General features: G+C 42.2%; 1 protein-coding gene across 1 annotated transcript in view; it reads right to left on the reverse strand.

The window, feature by feature from the left end:
* The window catches only part of KCNQ1 (potassium voltage-gated channel subfamily Q member 1), an 872,274-nt gene that overhangs the window by 316,072 nt on the left and 528,520 nt on the right, over positions 1 to 27,682 (reverse strand). The window contains exons 4-8 of the mRNA XM_085644751.1: positions 27,176 to 27,254; positions 23,170 to 23,266; positions 17,523 to 17,663; positions 7,083 to 7,193; positions 4,791 to 4,886 (exon numbers count right to left, since the gene is read on the reverse strand). Of these exons, the coding sequence (XP_085500877.1) occupies positions 4,791 to 4,886; positions 7,083 to 7,193; positions 17,523 to 17,663; positions 23,170 to 23,266; positions 27,176 to 27,254 (524 nt within the window). The remainder of the gene's footprint in view (positions 1 to 4,790; positions 4,887 to 7,082; positions 7,194 to 17,522; positions 17,664 to 23,169; positions 23,267 to 27,175; positions 27,255 to 27,682) is intronic.

Consider the following 27,682-nt stretch of genomic DNA (forward strand, 5'->3'; position numbering starts at 1 on the left):
TTCCACAATAGCCCAAAGGTTCTACATCCGTAGGAATCAATCTGATGGAACCCAGATTCTCCCATTTGATTTTGTCTATGAGAGTAAAAGGTGAACATGAATCTGCCCACATCTGTATCTCTGAGTTATTGATAGTGACAGTACATTTAGGAGGAGAATACGATGTTGATTGCTTGCCCTGCACCGAACTAACTTGTTCAATCACCATGACCTCAATATCACTTTCCTCTTCAACGCCGTCACCTTCGTTTACATTAGTCATATTAACATTATCTATCGTGTTTATTGTTTTTCTCAAATTAGGCATGTCATTAGTCTTACATGCACGTGAAAAATGTCCTATTCTTCTACATTTATAGCATCGACTTTTAACAGCCGGACAATGCGCAGCATCAGCATTGTGTTTGTAACTTCCACATCTATAACAACACTTTCTGCTAATAAACTCTTGTTTCTCACCATGGTTAAACTTTTCCTCACCATTGCTTTTGACTATTTTTTTAGACTTATAATTTACTGCACATACTTTATTAGTATCGCTCTCACTATGATTACCTTCAGACAATTCTTTCACATATAGTGAAATATTTTCTAAACGCTTTGCTATTTCTATAGATTTGTCTAAAGACGGGTCTTTTAAATCTAGAAGTTTCTCTTGCATTCTCTTATTATTAGTTCTGTTTATAAGTTGGTCTCTAATAATTTCATCTCTTAGATCTTTGAATTTACAAGTAATAGATAGTTTCCTTAAGGCGGCAACATATTGTTCCACTTTCTCACCCTGTTTTTGTGAGCGAGAAAAAAACTTATGCCTTTCAACCACTATACTTAATTTTTTACCAAAATTATCTTCCAACGCTGTTAAAGCCATTTCATAAACATCTACATTTTCTTCATCTGAAGAATTATCAACATTTGTACTATCAATCTGAAAACCAGGTAACGTGTTCAGAACATTTCTCCCTTCTACTCCTAAGCACACTTTCAAAATAGCCAATTTTCTTTTGGGAATGAATACATCCCCCCCAATAGCTTCAAGATAAGTAGTAAAAGTTTCCCTCCAATCTTTCCATTCCATACATGGTGGACCAGGTTCTTGTAAAAATGTGGGTGGAACAGGAATAGAAGACTGTGTGGCCATGCTTTTGATGACGTCCCTTCTCTATTCCCCAAAAAAAAAAAATATCCTTGTTGATGTGATGACTAGTTATTGTTGAATGTACGACAAAATGTCACTGTCACTGGCTTTTCCTCAATAAACTTCACTTGTCAACTCTTGTTAAAAGCAACAACTAGTTATAGGCAAATCTCTTCCTGCAGTGTGCTACTTTATTCGTTTAATCACAGTATGCTTTGACACACGCTAATTCCAGGTACTCGCGTATGCACCACTGTTCCCGATATCCACTAGTGCGAGTGTAACACAACAACACGTTGCTTAGCAACGATCCAGCAAAGCGTCTGTTCATGTAGCGCGAGTGCGTCACCGTCTTCCCGCACATGCGCTTCTAGTCCTCGCTGCTCCGCCCTCAAAACAGCAAGCAGGCGCACGGACCGCACCGCGCACAGCGTGGAAAGTTTCTCCAAACCTTCCGATCCAATCACTCAAGCCCGAAGTCCAAGACAAAAGATGCCTCACCTCCTTTTTGGCCACTCGTTAACCGTGCACACCGCTGCAACACTGGTAAGATACGCGGCCTTGTTCGAACTTTGCCTCCGTTGCCTAGTTACGAGTCGCGCAATGTTTGGCTGATTAATTTTGAACAGTAACGTCGTCGTGCAGAAAATACAAGTAATTTCTTAAGTATGTACAAGCATCTGTTCCTTCAAACACAACCGACCGTGTCTGATTTCCTATCACGCCGTATGCATAGCTGGGGGTCCACGATATCGCCGCACTCCACTTTTTCGAGAGATCTTTTTGAAATTTCACTTCGTAAATTCACCTTAAAGGCAAAACTTCCAATCTCTCTTCTTTGGCTCTTCTTAAATTAGACATCCCATCCTCGTCGTCATTTTTGGGAATAAAGACGCTCTTCTTTGATGGATATGTCTTTATTCAGGTCAATACATAAGGACTCCCTACGCCATCCTCTCAGCTCCTCAGCCAAGCTCCTCTGTGGTATCCACATTCCAGATTCCACATAAGAACCTTGTTGCCAAGCGCTGATAGAAAGCCATGCATATAATAAAATACAACAAATAGGTGTGAAGAAAACATGTGAAATGCCTCGCAGGAGCAAAGAGTAGGTTGACCTGAATGGGCAGAGAGGACGCCTCTGAACTCCACAGCATATTCAGAGTGGGGTTGTGACACCACACTGTCAAATCGCGCTTGGCAGGTCTGTTGAGTAAAATGTAATACTTGGGGCACTCTTGAAAGAGAGGGAACAGGATGACAATTCTTGTGGATCCCTTGTCTGGTTGCTAAAGGTCCCTGCTTTCTTTCTAGCAGACTTCTGTCTTTAGGTTTGTTGTGTGTGCAGTGCCTACCTCTAACTGGATTTTAGTGTTATTTGTGGGAGGACACTGCCATCACCATACTTCACTTCTCACTAATTCCTCCAACCCAGAGAGCCCAGGTTTAGTGTGGCTGAAGACTTTCTCCATCTTGCAAATGCCCTGCACATGGAATTTTGGGCCTGGTTGCAGCAAGGTAAACAGGAACTACTGATAAAATGTATAGAGATGCTCCAGGGCCTTTTACCTCATCAACTAGTGAGTGTTCAGGTGTCACCCCCACCAACTAGCTAATGCCAGGCACACACCTCAAGGCACTCACTTAAGAATACTTTCTGGACCTAATTCGTTGTGACTGAGGGCTACAACCCAGGGCGCATAGGTGTATAATCTAGGAAATTCAATAATGTTCCTGTCACGATCAAATTAATGTGGTCCCACTGCCACTAGGCCACGTTAAAGCAAAGTTCAAATCTATGTAAAAGGAGCGTGTATGTATCAGTCCTTCCTTTGTACAATAGTTCACAAAGGTACAATCTTGATCCGGCTATTCATTATCATTCAATCACAAAAAGGCCTCTTGGGAGTCTCATTTAGTTGAATTTTCAGTTCCAATTTACTCAATCTGTGATACATCAAAAAAGAAGCAGTCGCATTAATCCAGCCATCAGTTAAATCAATCCAGCCTACGAGTTTCGTCCAATGTGGACATCATCAGGGCTCATAATCTTAATTGGAGCACCATAATTTTGATACTTCAGAGTGTTATGCTAATCCGGTATATTAACCTCGAACCGTTCTTTTGTTGTTATTCTCATCTGCTGTGTCATGCGCTCCCTCTTCTGTGGCTCCTGCTCCTTTGGTGTTCATGTTCCCGCTATAACTATATATATGTGAGTCTCTGAGTGCCTCTCCTGAGGTCCTGGGGACATAAGAAGTGTACTCCCTGTGGCTGGATGTGACATAAATGACTAAGTCAGAAGGTAACATTTTTGGAAAGTATAAACCTGGTTGGTGCATTCAACCCACCTTTCTTCATGGTCAGCCTCAAATTGCACCTAGGTCTGGGTCTACTGCAATCATTGGTGCTTTGTGCTTTTTGGCACAATTTCTACTTAAAACTTCAAAAATGTAAATCTCTGGTTCACATTATTGGATTTTCGTCATATTGGTGTCATTTTGTTTATTACATTTTACTAATTTGTATGATATTTTTATTGATTTGTATTTTGGCTTTATTACTCTCTTCTGAATGTATATAAACTTTACAGCTTGCTTTAAGTTCAGCATATTTGCTCTGTGCCAGAGCTACCAAGGGGTTGAGCTCAGTTTAATTTAGTGACTTTGAGGGTACACCCTGACAAGGTCAGTAGCCCGCCCCAAATGATAATGCAATTTCTTACAGGTACCAAGCAAACAACACCAGCATTCACAATGAATTATCACTTAAAAACAGCATTTGCATATGTTGGAAATACAATAATTGTGTCTCAAAATATCTTTTGTCTGCTTTAAAAAGTACAGACGCTGTTAAGCAATAAAACATTTTCATTTTGAATAAATAAACAATTGTCCCAAAATTTTTTCCTGAAATAACAGTTTTTCATTTTGAGCTAGTACATGCTTTACACACAAACACCAGCTTGTCATTTCCATCACTTATTAAGACGCACTACAGCCACACATAGTTATATTCTGCCTTATATGCCCATGTAGCGCTAACACATGTCAGGGCCGCCCATGATAGGCCAGAGAAAATGGCCCGTCACGTAAACAAGGTCACGCACAGTGACGTGCTCTGAATGAACTTCTCTGCTCTCACCAACAGTCCCACATGAACACTTGCGCAACTTACTCCAGTGCTCACGCCAGTCCACAACCCGAGAGTAATATCAGGAAGTATGAGCACAAGCGTGGCCCGCTCCACTGCTCACAAATGTTTCAACAATTGGCCCAAAAATCTGGAGGACACAGCTTTGAGGCAATAGACACCGACAAAACCAGGATATGCTGCGAGTCTCAGACCCAGGCGGACTTCACTAATGCCGCAGCTGAATTAACTCCTGGTCGTCGCCAAAAGGGTGTAGTAACGAGGACAGCCATGAAGTTGCACCAGTAGGGTTTATTCATATATATGAACAGCCACAATGCATGCATTAACCAGAATCACCTTACTCCTCCAACTGCTCTACATTGAATCTCTCAGTTCTAGCCCCAGTGTTACACCCTAAACATTCTACCCACATGCAGGACCTCCCAGGGCTCGGATCAATACGTAGAACACAACAACGACGAATCACCAACTAAAGGAAAAACATTTGACCACGCACCTGAATAAGGGAAGCGGCTGCAGGAATCTGCCGATTGAAATGCTTCTGTCTTTGCTTCTGCTGTACTTTGAGGGCAAAGCCAGAGCCAAGGATTCCCTTTAAAAGAAAAAAAAACATTTTTGAACTGATGTTTGACTACACCTATATTGCTAAATATCATCTTTGTACCATTACTACAACAAAGAAAGTGGCACTACATGTGCCACTGAGAACATAGAGTGGCACTACCACGCCACTATTATATTCAAGCATTCAGATTATCACCCACCACACTGCCACGACCAGAGTACCACTCCCAGCCACACTAATAACTTCCAACTACCACAATGCAGTACCAATCTCTTCTGCCACTACAGCCTCCACGGAGCGTATCAAACATACACTGTATCACACAACCACTTGAACACTTCACTGCTATCCCATATCAAAGTATTCACATGTATCTCAAAGCAAACAATCTCACAACACATGGATACACAGAAACAAGAAGGCACTACCAAACCTGTACCACAGCACTGCTGCCCACCATCATATCTTCTAGCATACCTCACTTCACAGTAATACAAGATGCAACCACTGCAATACCACCCCCAAAACCAAACTAATACTCCCTGTGTCACAAAACACCCTTCAAATACCACTCCTCTGCTGTTAAAGATTGTACTACTGCAGTCAAGCACCACACCAGTACCGTAGCAGTATACTGCTGGTCGGAGCTTAAAACTACCCTTAAGGTTTGCACTACCACCTCAGCACTGCATTATCTACACACAGTACCATATCATCACTCCCATGCCACTGAACAACCACTTTCCATCACCTCACCAGCACAGTCAGAACTGCTTTAACACCCATAGCACCACATTACCACCACAAACCAAAATGCTATCACCTCAAGGTACTTGTCAAGCAACACCACACTACCATGCCTCACAATGTCATGGACATCATTATCAGAGCATTGTGATTTAAACATGACTACTGTTACTTCTGCACTGTCATCCCATACTACCACAATTACATCATCCATTGTACCACCATCTCCACATATTGTGCATTGTAGTGCACCCTTCTTAATTTCACTGAACTGATGCCATAAGTATTGCACTACCATTACCACAGACTACTGTCACTGTGCTAGTGCACCTCATCACCTCCCAGCATCTCAGTGCTAGCCGTGATGACCATGCCTTTCTGTTAACCTCCACCACCACAAAACTATCAACCCTCCCACTGCACGACCACCACCTACTGACCCAGAACCACAAATACACTACTGTCCCACATTATGGCACTACTACATAAAACTACATCACTGCCACCCCACACCTTCACATCAAGTTCCTGCCACCCACCAAGCCATAATTAACAAATATAGGTACTGTATAAATACCACCTATCAACACACGGTTCCCTACATGCTCAAGTACCAAATCACACCACATTTGTACCAGTGCCATCACAATATGGGCCCTTACCCATGCACCACACATTCTCCAGCCTATCCTCACATTACTGAATTCTACTCACCACACCAAGACCCTACCACCCACACACACACACAATATCTGTAACAATATTCAGCACTAAATTAACATCCTCAGCAAAACTCCACCTCCTCAGGACTCTATAACAACACTGCAGCTTTCACACACATGCCCAACTGCCATTAGAGTACCACCTAATGCCATCCACACACTGTCACTCTGACCACTGCATTTCCACCCTATCTGCTATCATATTACACAACAATCCGACCACCTCGCACCACAATTCCAACTCCCCCATGACTGCAATACCAGCCTTCACATCAATTCTACCACTCAGACTGCCACACAAACACCCCCACATCATATTACCCCCACAACACACAACCTCCCATGAATGAACTACTACTACTAACTTGCAGTATTACACTACCACCTACATCAGCCACACGAAACACAGGAGCTGCCAAACTATATGTTAGCTTGACCACCTCGTACCCAGTACTGCATGACCAGGTTCAAACTATTTCCTGCACCCATTAATACCAGTAACAGTGAACTATCACTATGGCTCACATTTCTAAGTAGCCGAAAGAAACTTATTTACACATAAATGTGTTTATAGGCATTTGCAGTATTGGAAGAATAAAATATATTGTACAAATTAATTAATGCATTGTCTTTCGTGTAACATTTCACAAATATGAAATTAAGATAACGAGTACTGTGAGCAATGATTTTCAGATATTTTAATTATTTCCTAACAGCAGGGTGAATGAATAAAAAGGATCGAAAAGCAGCTTACCGCAGGAAGGGCAAAAAAAGAGATTGCAAAAACAGAAAAACAAGAAGCAATAGTCTTTCCTATCCATGTTTGAGGTACTTTGTCTCCGTATCCAATCGTAGTGACAGTCACCTAAAAAAGTACAGACATGTTTAGTAGAAAATTCAAATACATGAATATATTCTTACATTTTTTCACACTGATAATATCCTAAAATTCAAAGCACACCGAGAGATCTTATGTTGTCCAGGGATCAGGTGTGAATAGTTTTTCTAGTCCTGAAATTATATTTGCATTTTTGTAGTTGTAATTTCGTATTACATACACGGATTTAAAAACACAAAAGAAAACAATTGTTCTGGACGAGTTCGGGGTACTTAATATAGAGTAACTACTGCCTGCAGCAGCAAATATCCTCTTCTATCCATCTTGTAATAGACTTCACTGAGTTAGTGTTCTGTTATACAACAGCGGATGCAACAAATACTATAGCTCTAGTGGGTGTACTTTATAATTATAGAGCAGCTATATATATATACATATACACATTTTATATTTTAAATTTTTTTACAGATACTGAGAATTATATTAAACACAAAATCATTTTAGCAATTTACAGGAACAAGACAAAACAGCCATAAAGAGCCTTTCTGTCCCCTTCACAGTGTTTCGGGACCACTATCAGGACAGATATAAACAAATAAATTGTTCCTCAAACTGGTACAGAATTGTGCAAATTCAACTGAAGTTAATCGATTCAATCATAAGCATTGAGTTACCTCACGGATGATTTTTCACGCTTTATAAATCCTTGATTGGTCGATTGATTTAGTCTCTTCTCAGTAAGTATCTTATCTTTATCCACTGTATAGAGGTGACTGCAGAGGTGCAGTACCATATGTACCACCAAGGCACTAATGCAATTCATTCACGTGCATCACGTGAAGTATCAAAATCCAGCAGTATCAGTCGATGGCAGATTATTCACCATGCAAACTCTGAACAATAATGTTATCCATAACTGTTGCCTGGCTACAAAGACTAGCACGGAGTGGATAAACCCGAGCCAGGCCATGGAGCTGCTTCTCCCTACTTTAGGTAATGGTTCGAAGATGCCTTTCCACAACACTATATGAGGTTTGAGGAACGGCTTCACACCTGCACTGATGGTGGATGTATAAGCCTTTGGGGAAGACCCGGAAGCACTAACTCCTTATGACTGTTTCGTATTACTTCTGTAAATTGTTGAGTTAATTTTACTTTCAATATGGCATAAGTCCTCTCAGTATATTTTCAGGCCATGTGTATGCTGGTTTATATTGTAGGATTGGTATTGAGATTTCCGTCTGAGTGAAACATTCCATGATAACATTGAGACTGTTTTGTACTCAACAGACTCTTTTGCAGCTGCACTCGAAGGTAGGAGACTCTGTAAGCAGCACATATTTGATGAAACAAACAAGCATTGGCAAGGCCAATAGGTCTCGACAATCCAAGAGCTATTGGCGTTTGTCAATGTCTTTTAGCCGTGTTTAATAGCAGCACGTCTGCTGTTCAGCATGGCTGAAAGTCATGTAAAAAAGCATGGCAAAGCGAACAAATTGAAGGTCATAGATTTTAAAACTGGAGCCATCTACTATGTCAAACGCCTCTGCTAAAAGCCCTTTTTTGAAGTGTGGCTGTGCTGTGAATCGTCACGAGAAGTCCCTCTTCCTAATTAAAGAAGCCGAATGCTTCCCAGGAGCTGCTTCTTTAGCCCTTGACCCCTGGTCAATCCGCTGTTCTTACGCTGCCGCTCACAACTCTCTCAAGTCCATGATCGCGCTCCAAGCCTCCACTGCCCCCAGTTCGAGCCTGCTGCTCACAGGTCTGCCTGGTCAAGTGTAGGAGCTTATTTAGTTATTAATTTACTTATTTACCCCCGCTTTAATTTCTAACTATTGGCTTTAATTTGGTCTAATTTAGTTTTAATTTGGTTATTGGTACTACAAAGTGTCATTGACCCATTGAGCTCATTGAGTTTCGCTTTGCAGGCGTGCCCCCCCCCCGTTCGCTGCTCCCACTCCCCTGCCCTCCTGCCTCCCCGATACCCCGACCCACCTCCCAGGACTAATTATGGAGGCCGCTGCGTGTAGCGGGCATGCCAAAGGCAAGCCCGTTTTCGCCCATCCGAGGCTGGACCACGCCCAGCATCCTCTCTGCGTTCTACTAAAGGACCCTTCACCTGCCAACACTGCTGCTTCTCCCGCTACATAGGACCTCCTACCCACACTGGAACCAGTGTGGCTCAGAAGACCACTAACAACCCAGAACCACTCCAGTGCATCCTGCTCAAAACCTGATCCCTCAGCAAATATGCCATGGAAATCTGGGACACCACTTCCACCTTTGTCCCGGACTTGGCCTTCATCACGGAGACGTGGCTCAACTCCACCTCGAACCTCGACATTGCCACAGTCACTCCCGATGGCTACAAGACGATACACTGAGACCGCATCAACAAACATGACCGGGAAATCACCATAATCTTGAAGGAAGCCATCCGATGCGCTGCCACAAATGACGACCCAACGCCTCTCATGAACACCTCAGTTTCCCATTACAAATGGATGTCAAGACCACAATAAGAGGCACTCTTGCATACAGACCCCCGGGACCCTGGCCAGCCATCTGCACAGCCATCCCCAACCTCACTGCTCCCCTTGCCATTGACTCCCTCCTCTGCGTCCTGCTCTGTATTCTCAATTTTCACATCAACAACACCAAGAACTCCAACTCCACCACCCTCATGGAGAACCTCAACAACATTGGACTCACCCAACTAGTCACTGAACTCAAGCACAAAGCCAGACACACACTCTACACCATATTTACCTCCAGAAACAGAATCAAATTCATCCACATCACAGAGCTCATATGGACCGACCATGCCGTCGCCCACTTTACCATCTCCCATGCCCAGCACACCAAGCACCACAGCACCACCCACCGTAGCTTGGGCAAGGTAACCGAGACCCATGGATTCAGACACTCCGCTCCAAACCATCCGAAACATCAGCAGATCTCGACCAGGCCATCCACAAATTCTCTGCCAAAAAATGCGAAGACAGAGTTGCCCCATTGAATCCGGCAAAAACCAACAAAACCTCAAGACAAGCTGGCTGGCACATTCCAGAGCTCAGAACCACCAAGTGAAACTATTACCAACTCAAGAAGCGATGGCGCATCACCAAATTCCCCTCGAACAGAGCCGCTCACAAAACAGCCCTCAGCAACTACCACCTGCGCATCAATGATGCCAAAAGAGCAACCATCACCAACAGCATCGCCCCCGCGGCGAACCACATGAAGGAACTCCTCAAAGTCCTCAAGGAATTCTTCAACCTGGCAGGCACAGAGACCAACGTCAACCCATCCCAACAACGCTGTGACACACTATCAGACTACTTCTACAGCAAGATTGCCACCATCTGCAACAACTTCGACCCACAACCAACCACGCTCAGCCTTGAGAACCTCAACCAACCAGCGAACACCAGCCAAATGATAACAACCTGGTGTCCACTCGACACTCAGACAACCACGATCATCATGTCATCCATCCACTCCGGCGCACCCAACGACCCCTGCCCCCACCATCTCTTCAACCTCGGATCCAACATAATGTGCACAGAACTCACCAGCATCCTCAATGCTTTCATCTCCACAGCAACCTTCCCAGATGCATGGAAACATGCAGAAGTCCGACTCCTTTTAAAGAAGCCCTCTGCCGATCTCAGCGACCTCAAAAATTACCTACTTATTTCTCTGCTCCCATACCCAGCCAAAGTACTTGAAAAAGCCAGCTACCAACAGTTCACCGATTACCTGGAATGAAACCACCTACTGGACTGCCTCACAATCAGGACTCCAGGCCAACCACAGCACTGAGACCACGCTGATCATCGCCATAGATGACATCAGAATCCTCCTTGACCACGGAGAAACTGTGACCCTGATCCTCCTCGACCTCTCTGCAACATTCGGCACAGTCTCCCACCACATCCTCATCAACAGACTCCACAACATTGGCATACAGCAACAAGCCCTCAAGTGGATCACCTCCTTCCTTTCAAGACGCACGTAGAGCATCCATCTACCTTCCTTCACTCTCGCTCCCAAAGACATCATATGTGGGGTGCTCCAAGGATCATCCCTTAGCCCCACCCTGTTCAACATCTACTTGACCCCCTTTCAGACATCATCAGATCCCACGGACTCAACATAATCTACGCTGACGACACCCAACTCATCCTCTTGCTCACCGAGGATCCCTCCAGTGCCAGAATGAACATCTGCAACGTCATGACGAGCATAGCTAAGTGGATGAGAGACAGCGGTCTCAAACACAACTCCGACATAACAGAAGTACTTATCTTTATAGAAGACAGATGCGCATGGGACCAGAGATGGTGGCCAGAAGAAATCGGACCAACACCCACACCGACAGACTATGCATGCAACCTTGGCATTATCTTTGACAGCTAACTAACCATGAAACGACAAGTAAACGCAGTCAAATCCTCATGCTTCCACACCCTGTGTATGCTGCGCAGAATCTTCAGATGGATCACAATCTACTCCAGAAAGACTGACGGAGGCCCTCATCACCAGCCGCCTCAACTATGGCAACGCTCTCTATGCCAGAATTTCCACCAAGCTCTTCAACAGACTCCAGACCATACAGGATAATGAAGCCAGACTCATCCTAGAACTACCCCCCCCACAAACAGATGCCACTTCACCCCTCACCTCAGAGACCTTCACTGGCTACCCATCCAGAAGAGATTCCAGTTTAAGACCCTAATGCACGCATACAAGGCTGACACAACCAAGGACCTTCCGACATCAGCCATCACCTGAACTTCCACCTGCCCGCAAGACACCTGCTCTCAGCCTCACTTGCCCTCGCACACACCTCCTGCATCCATCGCAGCTGTAGCGAGGGCCACTCCTTCTCCTATATTACTGCCAAGACCTGGAACGAGTTACCCCTCCACCTCTGCACAGCACCCTCCCTGGGGGACTTCAGAAGCGACTCAAGATCTGACTCTTCGATGGAGACACGGCAACCTCAGCACCCAGATCCCTCTAGGAGTAACAGTGATGCACTATACAAATATTGATTCATTGACTCTATGGGTAGGGTGGCCGTGCCAGCAACACTGCATAAATTAGAAATCAGAGTGAGGCAATGTGTCCGGAAAGAATGTGTTTTCTAAAGCACTCCTTGGATGGCTGTAGGCTCAGAGTGCCAGCCTGTGAGGGACAAAAAAAATAGGCATATCATCTGCAAAAAAACGAAACAAATTACAAGATGACGTGACACGTGCATGGGTGCATACATGTCATGAAGCTACTGGCACCCACGTCTTTCAGTAGACATGCGCATACGTGATGATGTATGCAAGGGCTGGGCCACAAATTTGAACCTGCGCCCACGCCATATTCAAGGTCTGAGTCGAACAGCAGCGCCTCGGGTGCGTTCGCAGTACACAGAACATAACCAGGACGAGCAATGGGTCCTGAAAGCATAGGGAAGTTTCAGAAGCGTAAGTGCTCTGGACAGACGGACTGCTTCGTTCACAGTGGCATTTGAATCATTAAGCCGGTTTGTTAATTTTACTATCCGGAGTTTAGCTGTCAAGAATTGTAGTTCCAGTTCCCATAACGCAGTTGTGTTTCTTATAGGCCACTGGGAACAGAAAGAGCTAATGTGAAAGAGTTAGGAGCTGATTAGGCGACCAGACTACCTCGGTTTTATTCAATCAACGTGCAAATCTTCGATTCCTAATTATAGTGTTAGGACCGATGGAAGTAGCACTAAATCTTCTACCTTTTATCCCTTGTGGTTACGGTGTTGCAAGCTATGAAAAGAAATATGCCTGCACAAGCCATAAACCTCAAAGACGGCCACACAGCACCAACCTACTAATGTTTAGTCATAAAGGGGAGTTGCTCATGGCTGAGAGAATGTCCATCAGCATCTGTTTTCCTGCTGTCAGACGTGGCAGTTCGGGCTGGAGCAGGGTCGAGACCGATTTGCATATGGCTTGGTCCAAACTGGTGTGGCGTGGTGAGCAAAAGAACGATGGATTAAACCCAGATCTTTGTGACTGGGGGTGAATGTTTACATCGTTCAGCATTCTGTCCACCAATAGTTCCCTTTGCCATACGTGCCAGGGCAAGAATTCTGGCGATGAGGAATGGGAAGCGGTGGCTAAATGGTGCTATTGTGTTTGTCTCCTGCCACTCAGAGCTATGTCTCAGTCCAGAGTGACAGCGGGGAACTTAATTGACTGCACCCTGATGTTCCACAAGGTATTGTTATGCAGAGTCCACACATATGGTCAGGTGAAGCAGAACAGGACACTTAGCCCATCTTTGCAAAGACAATGTTTCCCTACTTCGCTGGACAACCTTTACATTTGCACACGCCTATTAACAATAAGCAACTGTTTTAGTCAGTGTTAAACAAAATGTGCAAACTAGTGCTTGGATTGCATAAAAACAAAAAACTGTTCATGTTCTAAATTATTTTAAGTGTTTTTTTGCCCTCATGGCCAATGATGTCCATACTGCTCAATGGGAAACCAGGTAGTCCACCTTTTGCAGACATTTTCATTCATAATCTTCAGGCACTGTCTTTTTTTCCAGGGCTTTGTCCCCATCACAGCTCCTATTTATTGCTGTAATTCCACTCCCTGTAGTCTCTATAAAGTGCTTTTAAGATGTTTTAAAGCAGTACTTGCTTGATATAAACAATAAATAAATAACATTTTAAACAATATCAGTCTATGTCAAAAGCAATTCTTATGCTTACTCCAAAACAATGAGTCGTAGGGATGGGTCCTCTAGTCCCTTTTCACCAACAGAAATATCAAAATGGATGTGCTCCTTGAAGCTTTTAAAACAAGCATTTGCAGTGCAATCAGTCTCTCAATTCTGAAAGTTAAAGCTCTTGGCGTTGAAAATGACAAGGTTTTTTACTTTTGTTAAAAAAGTTTTAGTGGAGTGATCATTATTGCATAGCGCTATTGCCATTTGTATGAGCTTGTGGTGCTGGAGAACCAGAAAATGGGAAATTGGTTAGGATACGGTCAACCATGGCATCCTCCTGAGCAGGTTCTCCTTCATTGGAATCGGGGGCACGGTGGCGAAGTGGCTACATTCTTAAATGTTCGATAGACGGCATGCTCTAGCTATCCCACCATTCTGAATACAGGGGCAACAAACATGGCGTCCCACAAGGGTCTTCAATTAGTCCCATACTTTTTAACATCTATAGGAGTCCACTGATGTCACTCATCAAATCGAACAAGGTTAATTTGGTTAACTACGCCAATGATACCCAACTGATCCGGTCCTTGGAAGGAGATAAATCACTGCCACTGGACACATTCCACTAGTGCATGCAGAAGATTAGGGCCTGGCTTAGGTCCAACACATAGCAGTTTAACGGAGACAAGACAGCGATTTTATGCTGTCTAGCGTCCAAAGTCCCAGCCCCTCTTCCACCCAACTTCTGGCCCGTGACGTCAGACAAGACTCTTGTGCCCTCTGAGATGGTCCGAAACTTGGGTGTAATGTTTGATAGGAACCTCAGCTTAAAAGCTCATGTCAACAAAATGGCTGGAATTTGCTTTACCCTAATCAGAGCACTGCAAAAGATCCTCCCTAGCACTAGTAGTACGCAGTGTGATTCTGAGTAGGTTGGTTTATTGCGATGCCCTGCTGCTCGGAACCCTGAAGTACCTAACTAAGCAACTTAGGAGAGTCCAAGTAGTGGTAGCCAAATTGGCCTTAAATAGGCCGAGAAGGTTTTCACACAGTGAAAGAGATACGTCAGCTGCCACTAAAACAAAGAGTCATTTTTAAATCTCTCTGCATTGCTTTTAAAGCCCTGCATGGTATGGGACCAATTCCCTGCACAAAAGACTAAAATGGCATGTCCCTAACAGGAACTTACACTTGTCTTCAGCCAAAATGGCCAGTATGACCAGATTTAGAAATACCAGACTAGGGGGATGAGCATTCATGATTGAAGCAGCTCGATTATGGAATGAACTCCGAACAGCCCTGAATCTTTCTGCTGATTTAATGCAAATCAGGAAGAGGCTTAAAACATGGCTTTTTCCCAAAAATTTAAGTGCAGTTCAAGACTTGAAACCTAGTCCGATAAGTGCGGACTACAGATAAACTGTACGGCATCACCAGTCTCATTGATGAGTAATAAAGCGCCAGGATACCTGCTAGGTGGCAGAGCACTTTACAAGTAATTTAAATAAAAATAAACACAAATTAAATAAGGGAGGGGAGACGAGTAATATGCTACCTGGAAAAAAAGTACCAACATACTGGAAAAAGCAAACACTCATAGGGAATGTAAGATTAAGTAAAGCATGTGAAGTGAAGAAGGAAAAACATGGTTACCTTAACGCACTCGAACCTGGCCATATTACAATGAAGGATGATATGTAATGGACGGGTGGTGGCGAGTTGGAAGGCACCCCATGGGGAGAAATGGCATGCCCTGTTTATTTATAGTTTTTTTTTTATCTCCCGTCGACTGCTTGCCATTTAAAGGTGCGCAGCCTTCAAATATCAAGCAGGGGGGAGTAGGAGGCAGCCGAAGAGAGGAGCAAGTGGCAGTTGGGCGTCATTTAAAAACGCGTTCCTTCAAATAAGAAGCAGTGGGGAGGAGAAGGCAGCCAAGGTGGGCGAGCGACAGCTGAGCGTAAGCGCTGCTCGAGTGTCCTTAAAAGGCATGCAGCCTTCAATTAATGTGTATGTAAAGCAAACTTTATATGGCTAAATGATTATACCGCCTGCAACATCAAGTATGCAGCCGAGGAGACGAGCGAGCGGCAGGTCGGCATGAGCGATGCTCGAGTGTTGTTTAAAGGCACGTTCCTTCAAATAACAAACAGGAGCGAGGAAGAGGAGACAAGCCAGCGGCAAGTGAGAGTGAGCACAGATGGAGTATTGTTAAAAAGTGTGTTACTTCAAATAACAAGCGAGGGGGCAGAGGAGGCAGCCGTTGAGCCGAGCGAGTTGCAGCTGAGCCTGAACGCTCCTCGAGGACAGCTAAAAAAAATGCTTTCAAGTGTAAATAAATAACATGCAGCGTAAGAGCCCATGTAACAGGGGCAGTCCCTATGGGAGGTTACAAAATTTGAGAAAGGAGGGACTAGTAAGCTATTTCACCGACAAGCCGGTATTTACCGAAGACAGTATGAGGAGCTAATAGAAAAGATGGGAGGGGCTTCAAGCCCATATTCTTAATACAGCATGTCTTAAAGAGACAGCGCAAGCGCTGCCTACATGAGACCTAAAGAGCAGTGGCCCACACTACAAAGTGTGCATCTTTGCAAAGGCTGCACATTGAGTAAAAAGATTTGTGGGACCTCCCACCTAGCAGATTATTCCAATATGATAAATCGCAGAAGAAAATGCCATCAAAAAGATAATTGTCACACATCCTTATTCACTATAGTATTGCAGTCTGTTGAGCTCCCACCACAGGTAACGTTTTAATGCCAGAGGGGCAGTCTTATGCTCGCATTTGGAGAGTTGATCAAAAGAGTAAATTAACTTTGGCACTAATGACTTCCATTGTAAAAGGGTGGGTTGATTGGTATTTGGCGCTACGAGACTTTTTCCGCTATTATATGTTAAAAAAAACTTGAAATGATCTATATATGCAGTGCTTAAAGAGGAAGAAGTGAATCATTCTAATTTCTCCAACCTGATTTCGAAAATCAGACAATGGACATGCATACCTCTAGCACACGTGATCTTGATTCGAAGTCATAGAAAAAACAAATACTTATTTTATTTTTGTTCTTTTTCTTTTATTGTTTTGGGCTATTAGTCTCTTCCTTTATTTTTTATAGCCAGCCGACACGTGTTTCATCAGTGAGGGAAATACCTCATGACTTCTCCAAGGCTACAAAACAAGTAAATTGTATGGTCCAATCATAAATTGTCTTTATGAGTCATTCAATTGGCTTGTGTAAATCCATACAGCCATATAGAACCTGTACATATTTTTGTCATATTGAAAAACATATGATGTCAGGTTCAAATGCGAGTGGAGACCCATGCACATAGGTCTTAGTATAAAGCAAAATTGGCGCAATTTTCCTAACTTTAGACAGTCTATTTATTATGATTGGGACGTACAATTGAACCAAGATCGTGTGAGCTAGCGCTATGTATGACTTCCATTATAAGACATCGAAATCCAATCTAGTTATTAGTGCACACTAAAGAACGGGTCCGTAAATTACTGTATATGTCATGTTTCTGCTTCAGTGCTCTAAGTACCAAGCTATATTAACATATGTGCAGTTTTATATGTATATGATATATAAAGCACGCAAACACAGTCAAGGTATACACTGCAACGTGACTACTTACTACTCCCCACCACAGGGCATCTGCATAACTTCCAAACTGGGTTCCTCCATCACTGTCCACTGCATCTTTTTCAGCAAGATACACAAAGTACGAAGAAAATATAAGGCCTAAAAAGCCAATGTATAAAGTTGTTATCAGTTCCTGGATGTGGAAGAAAACGAAATAGAACATTATTGTAATCTTCCAATTAAAAAGTGAAAAGCTTACAACACTTGTACATGACAGGAGTACGATGAATTAATGCAAACACCAAAACTGTTTCCATTTTTCTGTAAAGTTTTCCAGATCAGAAACGTCATGTTTATAGGAGGCTTAATTGACATTTTCACAATATTCAATATTCAAAAATTGCAGATAAGCAGAGGCATGCAGACTCAAGTAATGGCTAAATCTGTTCCCTTAGTTGGCTACAAAGTTATGCAATCGGCAAGTCACAATGTTAACAGGTCACTTGGCATCGCCTAGTCAGTCATGGCTGTACTGGTGCACATTTGCAACGGGCTACATGCAAATTTGCAGGAGGCGCTAATGAGGTACAGTAGAAAAAGGAGCTGTGTAAAGTTAGGGGCACAGAGAAGCACTTTCAATCAGGTTAGTAATATGGAAGGAATGTATACACTAATGTTCATTGGAAGATTATTGTGGTGCTGTTCCATAAAATAGTGTGGTGAATTAACACTCTAGGGGTGTGTGATGGTGCATGTGAGTGTGTGATGGTGCATGTGAGTGTGTGATGGTGCATTTGAGTGTGTGATGGTGCATGTGAGTGTGTGATGGTGCATGTGAGTGTGTGATGGTGCATGTGAGTGTTGGAGGGAGCATGTTAGTGTGTGATGGTGCATGTGAGTGTGGGAGGGAGCATGTGAGTGTGTGATGGTGCATGTGAGTGTGCGATGGTTCATGTGAGTGTGTGATGGTGCATGATAGTGTGTGATGGTGCATGTGAGTGTGTGATGGGGCATGTGAGTGTGGGAGGGAGCATGTGAGTATGGGAGGGAGCATGTGAGTGTGTGATAGTGCATGTGAGTGTGTGATGGTGCATGTGAGTGTGTGATAGTGCATGTTAGTGTGTGATGGTGCATGTGAGTGTGTGATGGTGCATGTGAGTGTGGGAGGGAGCATGCACTTGCCTGTCACCATGCCTATAGCACCATCCACTGCTTTCAATTAGTCACTGCATGGCCACTCTGTCCCTGCACAAGTGCCACCATGGCAGTAAGTTACATGATTTGTTTACAAGTCAAATAGACTGAAACAACGACCAATAGCCTAATTCAAAAGGAAAATCCTAACTCCGCGCCTGCTTGTTTGCTACTTCTCATGGGTACGAATTTCAGACATCACTATGGCGTTCACGAGTACTCCTCGAAACCTGCACCAGTCAGTGGTTTCCAAGTTTCCCTGGAAAGGCTCTTCCAATTCCTAATTTCATCTATTCGGAGGCCGTTCGAAATGTGGAATTGTACACATTGTGCTCTTGCAAATGTTAAACTTACTTCGCACTGGTGCAACTGCACTTTATATGATTCCTCTGAGAAGTTTGTGAATATCCGCCAAGGTGTTTGCAAACTGTCCACACTGAGCCCACTCGCTGCAAAGTGCCCTCCCCTACCGCTGGTGGCATACTGACCTATGCAAAATCTAACCTCTTATTACGATAACATTACACGGGAGTAAACTGATTTTAGAGTGCACATTCACCTTTTGTGAGTTCTTTGCACCCGGAAATCAAGCCATTTGCAAATGTTAATGCGTAATTGGATTTGTGAAATGTTTTAAGAGGGATTATTTTGTTTTTCAGTCACCCGAAGGGCAGGCCTAGCATATAGTACTCCAGTTCAACTCACCTCACATCGTCAAACACGCCTTGTGCTGTCACTAAAACGTTGAGGCTGAAATATCTTTTTCCATCCTTTACCATAGATACAATACCATTTTAACAAAACTATTTTGATGAAGTTACATCTGTGTTATTTTCCACTAACAAGAACATACATGGTATACAATGTAATAATTTACCGAATGTAAGAGGTGTTTCTTTCCACCATGCAGTTTGTGGATATTGGTGGCAGCTCTGGTATATTGAGATTAACATCAGTCTGCATCATTCAATTGATCCATTGAAGATGAAGTGGGTGTTGGCTTTAATATGTGGTTCCCAACAAATAAAGATAACAAATAATTTTAATTGATCGGGTGGAGAAGATTCAAAAGAGCCAGCACTTTCAGTTTTGTCTCTCAATTAAAACTTTGCACCCTGTCAATAGGTATGCACCAAATCTAGCTTAGTTTAATTCATTGTTAGTATCAATTGATACAAGTTTAAGTGTGAGTTTGTATTTCATCTTCACGATGGTTGTGGGTGTCAAGTTCCTGTTGATCAGACCCCCTGAAAGCCCTTGCAATCCCTGAACGCCCTCACAAGTGGGCAAGTGAATAACCAATATGGAATCGTATATACGCATACGCCCAGGGTCAACTGCATGGTACATGATTTTGTAACCTACACATATCCTGCTATGGTGATTGGGTTGTAAAGGGCCACCAGATTCAATTTACCTGCATGAGAGTGTGTTTGACCCCACAGACCCCATTACGGTTCTACAAAAAAGAATGCTACCAATGTAATCAGATGTATGTGGGCCATTGCTTTTTTATGTATAATTAGCTTTTATATCACCAGTGTGTGACTACGGTGACGCCCCCCACAGTCTGCCGTGAAGCATGTGGTATATTAAGACTCAGGTGAGTGTTATAAAATGCTTTTGCATGTATCGTCACAAGACAAATTGGATTGAATGAAATAAGATCCATTATGGAGGAAGCGTATGCATATATGGCTCTCCTAACCAATAAAGTAAATAAATGAAAGAAATGTTGGCACAACTAAAAAATGCTACCAGTGATTTGGCTTTTAAATATTTTTTATGACACTAATAATATGGTACACCTTGAGTATTACGTCAATATAAACAAGGTTACATATGAGTGACAATTTGACCTTTTTTTAACTATGCTTGATGACAACCCTTGTGTTTGCCGTATGGTCTGGGAGTTATTAACTGATCATCATTGAATTTTAAGTAAGGAATGGATCATCATTAATTAACATTGTCCCGCCTTTAACTCTTGATGTTTTTCAGGTTGTGCTAATACTACAAGGGACTGGTAGTGTTTGAGTTCTTTCCCTTCCTGTATGGTGTGATTATATACCACTGTTGAGTTTTATATATTACCCTGAAGAAGACCCATGGCCTGTATAGGCAACCCAAGGAGTCGAAATATGTTGGTAATTGCAGTATCCATTTAAGGTCAAGTGATTTATTATTTTTCATACTATGACCTGAGTTGTATGATTTTAACTGTACCAGAGGTACACAGTAATAAAGTAGGTTTTCCGAGTATAACCCTAGGTATTTTTATTGTCTTTTTCTTGCCAAATCAACAGGACCTAATGTATGGTCCTGACAACAGATTTCTAAGGACTCCCAGGGCTAAGAATAGCTTCCCTTGGTTGAGTCGCTAGAGTGGCATTGAACCTATTCTAGTGTGAGAGGTTGTCAAATTATGAAGCATGCCTTGATAAGTTAAGGGCGAGACGACCTCTCAAAAATCTTTAGTTGACCAGTTAACTTAACAAGTCTGAACTGCAAGAATATAGCAGGGACTTTATCACCCTCAAGAATCTTAGTGTGTTGTATTTGTTTATAGGGGGACATACTTGAGGTTATACCTCTTACTCCCTTTTGGTGAAAAGTAAGGGAATAACCCACCTGTAGCAGGAATGGAGGGGAAACAGGAAAAGGAAGTGAGAGAGAAACAATCGGATACATCTTCCTCTCAGAATGGATTGTCAAAGGCTAAGGGTGACATAGGGCATCCTCTAAGTTTGGAGGAATGGTACGTAACTGAACCAGTGGTAGGATAAATGTCAGACCACAGGTAAGTAAACCGCTACAGGCCAGAGTTAACTCATAAGCATGTGAGCAGTGTTGGTTTACTGACAGCACCCCACTAACAAACTCCCACCCTCTGGGGATAAGTATCTGGATCAGCTGTTATAGTTGAGCGATTATAAGACTTTGTCACCAGTCATGGAATATGGACAGAATCAACAGGATCTCTCAGATATATAACATAGCCCCTCCCCTTCTACCACACATTGCAGTTGACTTCAATGTATATGTGAATCTATATGCTCCTCAACCTCATATTCTAGAGAACTGTCTCTCAAGGCTGGTGGAGAAGTGCTTACTATATCTGAGGTAGAGGCCTTAACTAGTGTTACATGAAACACCAGGTGCTTATGCCCTGTGAGGGGAGCGCAAGCCAAAATACTGAATTGCCCACATTTCCAGAGATAGAAAAAAGGACAAAAGGAGACATGAACTTTGGTAGGAAAGCGAATAATGCAACTGAGGTCGGAATTAAGGGGAAATTAGAGGGACTGGAGTGCACTCTCAGAATGGATCACCGCAGGCTGAATGTGACATAAGGCAGCCTCAGTGTTTGTAGGAATGGTACATCACTGAACCGGCTGCATAATAAATGGGAGGCCATAGGTATGTATACAGTTACAGGCTGTAGTGAACTATTAAAGGCTTACTGGTTTCAATAGTGGATGTTGTTATGGTGAGACCATGGCAGACCAAGATACAAGATGGAAACCCCAGGATGCCACCACAAAGCAGGTCAGCCAGTAGCGAAGGAGGTAAGAGAGAGAGGAGACCCGAGAATATGGAGCACAACCAAATAAACACAGAGAGAAGAACTGAAATAACGTAAGGGGGGCAAGAAGGGAAACAGACTATCATGTGAGTAAATGGGTGTGAACTAGTATGAAGCATACAGTCACAATAACTAAAGACACATTATCTGGCACAGGCTCCATGACAAAATTACTTTAAATACTGCTTCTTGCCCTTACGCCCTGAATGTGTGTCAGTCACCAGGAAGTGATTGTTAGTGCATCAAACAGCGGTCTAGTGTTTAGGGTCTCTTTAGTTAGGCTAGATTCCCTGACTTCAGTGATCCTGAATACTGACAGTGGGCATAATCTCTAATCATGGCTGTCACAGCCTTTAATCCTGGGCATGATGATGAGGTCGAGGTTGGGAATGTACAGGATATGCAAGGAAACATATTACATTTTTTTTCAACAAAGGCGTTTTGAAATCATTCCTTGGTTTATGAATCACTTCATAAATAACACATTTTTTATTTTCTATAGCCAAAATTACAAAGACAATTTCTGAACTTTTTAAACCAGAAACAGTGTACATTATTCGTTTGAAAACCTACTTTTGCATAGCATTAGTTTAAATATTGGTAAAACCACTCCTGTCCTAGAATGTTTCCAGATTGAAGCGGAAAAAAAAGTCAGTAAACATTTTGTTAATGTATCATAAACAGCCTCTTTTTGCAAAACATGATTTCTCAGATGATTTCAGGAGTTTTTGTAGACACATATTTACATTTTTAAAATCTGACTTACACATATTTACATTTGTTTTACATTTGTTTTACATTTAAATATGCATGTCTCCAAAAATACCTCTTTGGTGTAGTTAGCAGTTCCATCTTTTTCAGTTTTTTTTTTTAATGGAGTGTGGATTTAACCCCTCCCCTAACATGCCTTTCTACATACCTGTCTGTGAATAAAAACAACCGATCCCAGCAGCCTCCATGTTCCACCCTGCCGATCAACATGCAGCATTCGGAGAATCTGCAAGAATCGGATTCCCCTGGAATGAAAAGCAGGAACAAAGGTTGTTTGGTTTATTCCACGGCACATTTTGTACTCAGCACATGATTCGAAATTAACAAAACCACTAAAATTCACCAGTTACAGTTACCTCAAGTAACTATAATTCGGGCCCTAAAGTAAGTAGGACTTGTGCCCTCTTTAATAGTTGCTTTTTTCAGTGAATTTCTAAGGTAACGTAATGTAAGATGTATTTACAATTCCTAACTATAACATTGCATTAACTTTTTTTCTTTCAGTAAATATATAAATAAATATATATATTCACTGAATAAAAAATAAAAGTGAATGTAACTTTATAGTTCAGTAAAATTCACCAGTTATTATTAGCAACACAAACTATAACTTGCGCCCCAGCCATGCACTGCTTATGACCTCACATATGTTACACCGATGACATCTCAAATGACATAATTGATAACATCACTGATGACATCATCCAATAAGTGCACTCGTTTGTTTTAAAGTTTACATAGTGGTGGATAAGTACCATATTACTTGTCGACCTCATTTTGTACAGCATGGGTCCAGCTAAAGGGTGTAACTGGTTACAAAAACACATCTGCTCCTAATGCACTATGGATGTGTGGAGGTATTGAACACGTTATAAATCTTTGCATTCACAAGTAACTCTATGTGCAAGTGACAGTTGACGACTAGTGTTCATTATGTACCACACAAGTTTTTGGTACTGCAGAAAAAAAAGTTTTCAACAGGAGAAAGATTTTACATAGTAGATGCTAACTGTTGAAAGCAGGCTGGGCAACACGTAGCCGACAGACAAACGCACTAACAGGAAACTCCAGATAAATCCCAAAGATAGGCACAGTGACACCATAATGGTCCAGGGAGATTGGCCCCAATAAAGCACAAATGGTTGGAGGGGTAAGTGCCCTCCTGAATACACCATAAAGTCAGATACCACTTATGTGAGGAACATATAGCCAATCATGACAAAGCACACACATTTCACACAGTGATCACATGCTCCCCATGCCAGATATCTGAACATGTTACCCACTGGCCGCATTGTGTCCATGCAAGGTCGAGGCCCACGTGGATTTCCTATCAAATAAATGTATTTATGACTCCAAAGGCATCAATTTACATTCCTTACCAGACCCATTTATGTCATTTAATGAATTGTACATAAACTCCTCTCCGATCGAATGTAAGTTGAGACAGTCCTCAGACCCTATGCCTGTAACTGTTCTCCAGGCTGTATTGTTTAATTAAACAAACTGTTCCTGTTTGGCCAAATGCCTCTTGTCTCTTGTTTTTTCATGATATTTCATGCTCAAGCAGCAGTTTTATTTTTAGACAGAATCGTGTCAGCATGACAATTTCAGCATACCTTAGAAGACTGTGTGCACCAGGTACACTCCTATATACACATGATTGTTTTGCTTGAGAAGAGGGGCTATCTGTAACCTTTCACCACAGTGTAAAGGGTGCAGGTAGTAGGATGTTTAGTATCTTCCGATCTTCGTTATTTTTAGCAAATAGTGTCTTTTTGACAACCACTGCATAGAGTGTACACTGTTCTTAGTAGATACTTTCAAACACTCTGTGGTATGTTTTTTATGAAAGATTCACTGTTTGCAAACAGTAAGGAATAAAGTCAACTCTCTCCATAGAGTAAGCACTGCTTACAGTACACAGTTCTCCACTGATATCAAATTAATTTCTCAATGTGGGTTCAGTGAGTTTCAGGTGTTTGATACAGATAAAAGCTGTCCATAGTCAGACACTTGTTTTGGAGCCGACATTCAATATTTTTAGGAACTTGGCTTTCTGTGAACAGATGTATACAGATTGAACACCGTGCTCAATGAGGGTTTCTTATATTTCTGTGGTTGATAGTTAATGTGAATTATGCTAGCTGTAAAATGTATGGTGTAGAGTCAATGTTGCACATAATGAATGCTTTCTACACCTAAGGGACGTGTATCTGTGATGGCAGTAATGATGACTGATAATCTCCTGAGCTATTTTGTACTTACCGTGAGGCCTCTAATACCATAGTAATTTATTGACCAATATGAGGGAAAACAAAGTTTGGATGATGTCATCCGTGATGCTATTAGTGATGTCATTAATTATGTCATCAATGATGTAATTTGAGATGTCATGAGTGAGGTCATAAATGATGTCATAAAAGAGGTCATAAGCAGTGCTTTGCGGGGGCATGAGTTATAGTTAGCCCAGGTAACTATAACTGCTGAATTTCAATGGTTTTGTATGAGTGAAGTCTGAGCCTAACTACAACATCCCTGTAACCTTTGTTTTTTTCAGTGAATATATATGTTACTAAAAAAGAAATTCTAGTTTTAAGGAACCCTGCCATTAAGCATTAACATATTAACATCCTAATTTTACCCTTAACAAAATTATAAATTATATGAATATGTATTTATAACAGTTCAGTTAAACAAAAGTTAAGGTTATGACCCTAAACCCAGCACCTACATCCACATAAATTAAAGCTGTTTTATTGGCTTAGTGTACTTTGTTTTGAGTTTCTAAATCTTGAGTAAATTAAAATAAAAAACAAAATAGCAAAAGCTTTAATATCATTTATCATCTTTTGAAATACCTGAGACACAAGGCATCAATACATTCGATATATCATCTAGAATTAGCAATGCACCACACACAACAACAACTTCTATATGTGAAATGGATATATATTTTCGCACCTCATTAGTGCAACATGTACAGAGGCACTGAAGCGTATTGCTGCCAAATAATGCCTAATGCAGCCAAATAATAGTGCTATGAAGGGCCATTTGCATTCTAGTGGCTGCAGACTTTCTAACCAAAATGAGGAACAGGTGACACATTCCCCTAGTTGCAGTGAGACCCATGACATCCTTGCTATCTTACTGCCTGCACTGCAGATTACAGTACTTAGAGGCAGTGCTTTTAGTAAAAGTCAATAAGAGAAATATTTACGCATGTAACTTTAATCTGTTTTGTCACTTTTGCCCTTTTTGGTTTTACCTTCTCAATTAATTTATTTTTGCAGATTTCTAGTTATGTTTATATTTGCTTGCCTTAAATCTTTCATTTTAACAACTACTTCGAACACATTTGTATAACAGCCAACATGGTATTTTAGTAAGGGTAGGCGGAATGTTTCGATCTGCCTGTGGATTTGGATGAATTTGGCGACTCCGGGTTACTCTTGTAATATGGAGTTCTGGGCAAATTCTGCCAATCGCTACATGGCAGAATTTCTTCCCATGTGCGTTCAGAAATGCAACCGGGAGCAAGTCTTGTTATCCTGTGATTCTGGGCAACTCACTTAATCTCCCTGTGCCTAACAAAAACAAAATAAAAAAAATGAATGTGTCCTCATGCAAAGCAACTGGTGCTCGTGTAAAGCGTTCTGATACCTTTGGGTCAAGTTTGCACTATATAAAACTCTGTCAAAAAAAAAAAAATCCCTTGGAGCCATTTTAAAATCAACTTAAATGGGCGTGCGATTTGCGCTATGCATGGTGCCGTTCGAGCTCATTTTTCAGCGCTGCTCGCACTAATGGTGCTAACTTGCAGCACGAGCAGTGCGACATGCATATTTACACCCATTGGTGGAACTCCGCAAAATCTCGCTGAGTTTTTATGTAACTTCACGGAATTACATGGAGTGAAACGCTACAAGTTTCGCTTAACCTTAATTTTTACATGCATTGGCTTTTACAACTGAACAATTTTGAAGTTTATTTTGCCCTGTTGCATCTTAGAAACCACAAACTGAAATCTACAGCTCTGGCAGTTGTGCAATAGAATCCAGGATGGGTCGGTTGTCCTGGAGTGACTGTTTCCATACAGGTTCCCAATGGCACACATCTAAATATACACATGTAAAAAAAAATATCAGAATTACCTGATGGCTGAAGTTGCGAAAACTTGTCCATTTGATCCGACGCAGAGGACTATCACTGATGCAACAACTACAATTAAATCTGCAACACATCAAGTGAAAAAAAAAATTACTAAGTGAAGATTATTGATATTTGACTAGTTTGTCACTCAGTGGATCAATTTAAACAAAAGCATTGGTATAAGGAGACATAGGCCCTCTGACAGCTGATGACACTGCATGAAGTGGCGTCATACAATTTTGACCCCAATTATAGGCCGCCAAACATCAGGTAGTTTGCAACTGCAGGACAAAATCATGGATTGTGAGAGATTGAGCTTGTACTGTGTGTCATGACATCTAGGGAAAGGTCTTCACAGAAGTTGCGACTCTGGATCCAAATGTCTTCAACCTCCTGCCCCCAGCTTTGACCTTGGCCCATGTGGCATCACGTTCTGGACCAACTTCCCGGACCTGGTTCAAAATAACTTGCATGCCAAACGCTACATTTCCCCAATAAACAATAAAGTA

This window comes from Triturus cristatus, chromosome 3_1 (genome assembly GCF_964204655.1).
Source record: "Triturus cristatus chromosome 3_1, aTriCri1.1, whole genome shotgun sequence".
NCBI lineage: Eukaryota > Metazoa > Chordata > Amphibia > Caudata > Salamandridae > Triturus > Triturus cristatus.